Raw genomic sequence first — 4,815 nt, 5'->3', positions numbered from 1 at the left:
CGCAGGCCTGATGCCCAAACTTGCAAACTGATACATGCATTCCTGTAGAGACGCACTCTAAAAGCACATAACAGATAAGTGAGAGCCAAAACACCCCTATGTTGGGATAGGGTTTCCCTGTCCTATTTCGTCAGGAGCTAGGGTTTCACTACGCACGCATCGGTTTCAAACAAACTATGATCGGGTAAGCAACCTGTCCTAGCTTGGAATGGTCACTATGGATTCCGAATATGCACTAGGTCGAATGGTCAAAAAGGGTGCCCCGGTAAAACCGGGGTTTGTGTTCCCATACTGGCAGAGCCCTCAACCGGTCAGCCTTATGGTCATGTCTTGACAAGACAAGCCTCCGGCAAACCGTTCAGGAATAGCAGATGGCAAACACGGTGTCCTAGGCGCACCAATGCAAATGCAATGCAAAGAAACACACAAGTGTAGTCAAAAATAGATATCATGAGTTCAAGTCAAGTTCTCTAATTCCCCAGCAGAGTCGCCAGAAACTGTAGACGTCCCCTGAACGCCCCAGGAGGGTTGAGCTCCCGTTCTGTTCATTTGGGGTCACTACAGCTCAGGACTCTAAAATTGTCACGGTTCTAAATCTGAACCAAAGAGTCCAAATCCGGCAAATCGTTTTGAGAAAACAGATTTTTGAAAGAAGTGCCAAACATGGACTGCTTTGCCAGATATAGAGTCGCCACCTAAATATTTTATTTTGGAAAATTTAGGAAACCCTGACTCGTTGCCTAAGGCCACGTGTCCGTCATCACCAAAGTTTCCTCGGCTCGGGAACTTGGGTACGATTGGGGAAGGTCACTTCGTGAGCACCCCTGCTCGCCCGATCAAAGATCGGCCTCTACTAACCATGATAACTATTTTTGAAAACATTATGTGTTCTTATTCTGGTTATTAGCCTAGATTACTATGTGATGCGCACAGCATACAAGTATAGACTGGATCGCCTGAATTGGAACAAAACATTTCATGTTTGTTTTTGAAAGATGGTTTGCTACTCGCAAGTAGGCTTAAAATGCAGATTTTGCCACCCTCGGGTGGGCTTAGAAAAGATGGTTTTGCCACTATCTAGTGGGCTTAAAACAAACATTTGATGAATTGTCCCAATCCAACTAACCCAACCTTCACCCACAGGCATTCAAGCAGTTATGTCACATAAGCAATTAGCCTCATGGTAAGCATGCTATTCATGGCAGTCACTCACACGCATGCAAGGATGCTAAAGCATAAAACTCACCGAGTACTCAAAGCCAAAACAAAAACTCATTAGAAATCATGCATGAATCCTAAGTATACAGAAATGCCTAATGCAACACATGCAAAAATGCAAACTATAGCAGGCTCGGCTATTCTAAACATGGCCTATGGAATGCTACAGCTAACATGTATTCAACTTGGAATTGAAATACAAATGCAGTTAGTATGATGCGCCGAGCCCGGTGCATGCAAAACAGATGAATGAATGCAAACATGCTATCATACTGTATGCTAATTGAAATATGCCCTAATCTAACCATCATAAGCAGGTAAATAAAAGGGAAGAAAGACGTGGGGTTGGAAGACATACATCACACTCACGCACACTTATTACAACATTGCCCTCGCGCAGAGGGTCCGAATAAATATACAGTCCCGAATAAAAGAATAGTACAGTCCAAATAAATATTACAGTCCAAATATGTACAAATTCCTAATTAATTAACAAATTAACTAAGAAAATAATAAACTGGCATGCAAACCAGGGACTGCCTTGATTCCATTCCGGATGATGAATGATGCATGCCTGGGTTACCTTTGCGCGAAAATCCATGACGATGCCCCAATTAGCCTCTGTTTGCACCTGTTCTTGAAATGCGTGCCAAGCCTCGGAAGACCGCTGATTCTTGATTTGCTGCAACAGAGAGCAGGAAAGGGGCATAGCAATGTGTTTTCACAAATGTATGCATGCCTCGATCCTCGTGCCACCAATCACGTATCTCGATGCATGATGGCCGAGGAGTCGAATTGCACAATTTAATATGAAATGAATGCACATGAAAACACAACAAGACCTAACTCCATCATGGATGATCCGGAGTGTCGGTGACTAGGGAATTGAGACACGTTCCGTCACTCGAAGTACGGAACGTACCTCGTTTCCCGTGCTCGGGCTAACTCCTATCCCAAGCACAATGCAATATGCATGACATGCATGAATGCAAACTAAGATACAACCTAACATGCACAATGTTATGAAATGGCATACACGATGCACGAGGTAACATGGGATAACCTTGAAAAAACAGCTAACAATATGGAGCAACCTTGGCTTGTAGCAAGGGACTTCAATGACTTCACCAATAGCTCTGAACGAAGAAGCTTCTCCACTAATTACAACCTTAATAGAGCTCAGAAATTTGCAGAAAGAATTAATAAGTGTAACCTCATCGACCTTGGCAGCATTGGTCCTAGACTAACTTGGTCTAACAATAGTAGAGGTCGGGCTAACACCATGGAGCGTCTTGACAGAGCCATGGGTAATGACAAATGGAGGGATTTATTCCCAGAAGGCAAAGTGAGGACATTGCCCAGAACATACTCTGATCACTCCCCCCTCATTGTCCTCACCCAAGGTATGCACCCCTTAACCCTAAAAATAGACCTTTTCGGTTTGAAGTAGCTTGGCTGTGTCATCCTAGTTTTTCTAATGTTGTGTTACATTCTTGGGCTAACATAAATACCAATCTTGTGGGGGCTATTTCTGAATTCACTCAAAAAGTTAAAACTTGGAACAAAAAAGTGTTTGGTAATGTTTTTAAAAGGAAGAGATCCCTGCTGGCTCGTATAGAGGGCATCCAAAAAGATCAGACCCGAAACTTTTCTCACAACCTCTTCCTGTTAGAACAAGACCTCATTCAACAATATAACTCAACTCTTTTCCAAGAAGAACTTATCTGGGTTCAAAAATCTAGAGTTAAATGGCTTACTTTGGGTGATCTCAACACCAAATTCTTCCACATCATTACCCTTAATAAACGCCGAAAATTGAAAATCAACTTGCTCAAAGATGAATCTGGCAACTAGTTGTCAACTTCGGAGGATATCAAAATTCACATATAACTCTATTTTAGTAACCTTTTTAAACAAGGGAAAACTGTTACTCTAGATCATTGGAGGGATATTAACTTCACCTGGATTACTGGAGATGATAACCAGTTCCTGCAACAACCTATCACTAATCAAGATGTTTGGCATGCCATCAAAAACATTAAGGCTTTTAAAGCCCCTGGGACTAATGGTCTCCAAGCTACCTTTTACAATCAAAATTGGAAAATTGTGGGACCTTCTGTCTGTGCTTTTGTCCAACAATTTTTTACTACCAAAAGCATACCGGAGGAGGTTAATGCTACTCAAGTTGTCCTTATTCCTAAGCTGCCTAATCCTGAAACCATTAAGCACTTTAGGCCCATAAGCTTGTGTAATGTGACATATAAGATAATTACCAAAATCATTGTCAATAGGATTAGACCTCTGCTCCCTGACCTTATCAGCCCCAATCATAGTAGCTTTATACCTGGTAGAACCACCACTGATAATGTTATTATTACCCAGGAGATTATCCACACCCTTAGGAATAAAAAAGGTAAGACTAGTGGTATGGTTTTTAAAATTGATCTTGAAAAAGCCTATGACCTTATTTCCTGGGATTTTGTGCGCCACACCCTCAAGGAATTTCATCTTAACCCTGACTGGATTTCTCTCATCATGAATTGTGTGTCTAATGTTAACTCTTCTATCATTTGGAATGGTGAGAGTCTTCCTAACATTAGTGTTGGGAGAGGCCTCAGACAAGGAGACCCCCTATCTCCCTACTTTTTTGTGCTTTGCATGGAAAACCCCTCTAACATGATTAGACTTAAAACCTAGACTGGAGCTTGGAAGGGTCTTAAAGCTGCCAGACACAGCATCTCTATCTCTCACTTATTCTTTGCTGATGATCTCATCCTCTTTGCTAAAGCCAACACTAGAAACTGTGAGTGCATCATGGAAGTCTTAAATGAATTTTGTGACATTTCTGGTCAGAAAATCAATCTTCAAAAGTCCAAACTCTTTGTTTCCTCCAATATTCCTAGGGGTGAAGCACTGTCCTTGAGCTACAAAAGTGGCATAGGCCTTACCCATGACCTTGGTAAATACCTAGGCACTCCTATCCTGCACAGTAGAATCAGTAGAAACCACGTCAAAGACATCATTGTGAAGATCACCAACAAGCTTTCTGGGTGGAAGGCCAATACCCTCTCCTTTGCAGGCCGCATTACACTAGTGCAATCTGTTACCTCTACCATTCCTAACCACCTCATGCAAACCATGGAAATTCCCAGATCTGTTTGTGACAAACTTGATAGCTTAAATAGAAATTTCATCTGGGCCAGCACTGAAAATGTTAAGAAAGTTCACCTTCTGAACTGGAATAAAGTCTGCAAGAGTAAAAAATATGGTGGGTTGGGCATTAGAAAATCAAGGGACCAAAACTCTGCCTTAATCTCCAAATTGGGATGGAAACTTGCTAGTAATGCTGATAACCTCTAGTGCAAAATTCTCTCTTCCAAATATCTTCAACACCACTCCATTTCCAATTGGCCTGAAAAGAGGAATGCTTCTCTAACTTGGAAAAGTATAATCAATAATAGAAAAGTTCTTGAGGACAACATCAGATGGAATTTGGGGGATGGGGAGACAATTTCTTTATGGTCTGACTGGTGGTGTGGCACTCAACCACTGTGCAATAGTTATCAAGGGCTGCATTTTGATAATACTATGAAAGTT

General features: G+C 41.7%; 1 protein-coding gene across 1 annotated transcript; it reads left to right on the top strand.

The window, feature by feature from the left end:
- The first annotated feature begins 2,302 nt into the window (after nucleotides 1-2,302).
- Nucleotides 2,303-4,578, top strand: LOC145803499 (uncharacterized). The gene is made up of 3 exons (XM_082896782.1): nucleotides 2,303-2,621; nucleotides 3,137-3,631; nucleotides 4,007-4,578. Exons 1-3 carry the CDS (start codon nucleotides 2,303-2,305, stop codon nucleotides 4,576-4,578), a joined length of 1,386 nt encoding a protein of 461 aa, XP_082752908.1.
- Nucleotides 4,579-4,815: the final 237 nt, after the last annotated feature.

This window comes from Camellia sinensis, chromosome 12 (assembly GCF_055761805.1).
Source record: "Camellia sinensis isolate YWXY chromosome 12, ASM5576180v1, whole genome shotgun sequence".
Taxonomy (NCBI): domain Eukaryota; kingdom Viridiplantae; phylum Streptophyta; class Magnoliopsida; order Ericales; family Theaceae; genus Camellia; species Camellia sinensis.
This window is presented reverse-complemented; position numbering and strand designations above follow the sequence as displayed.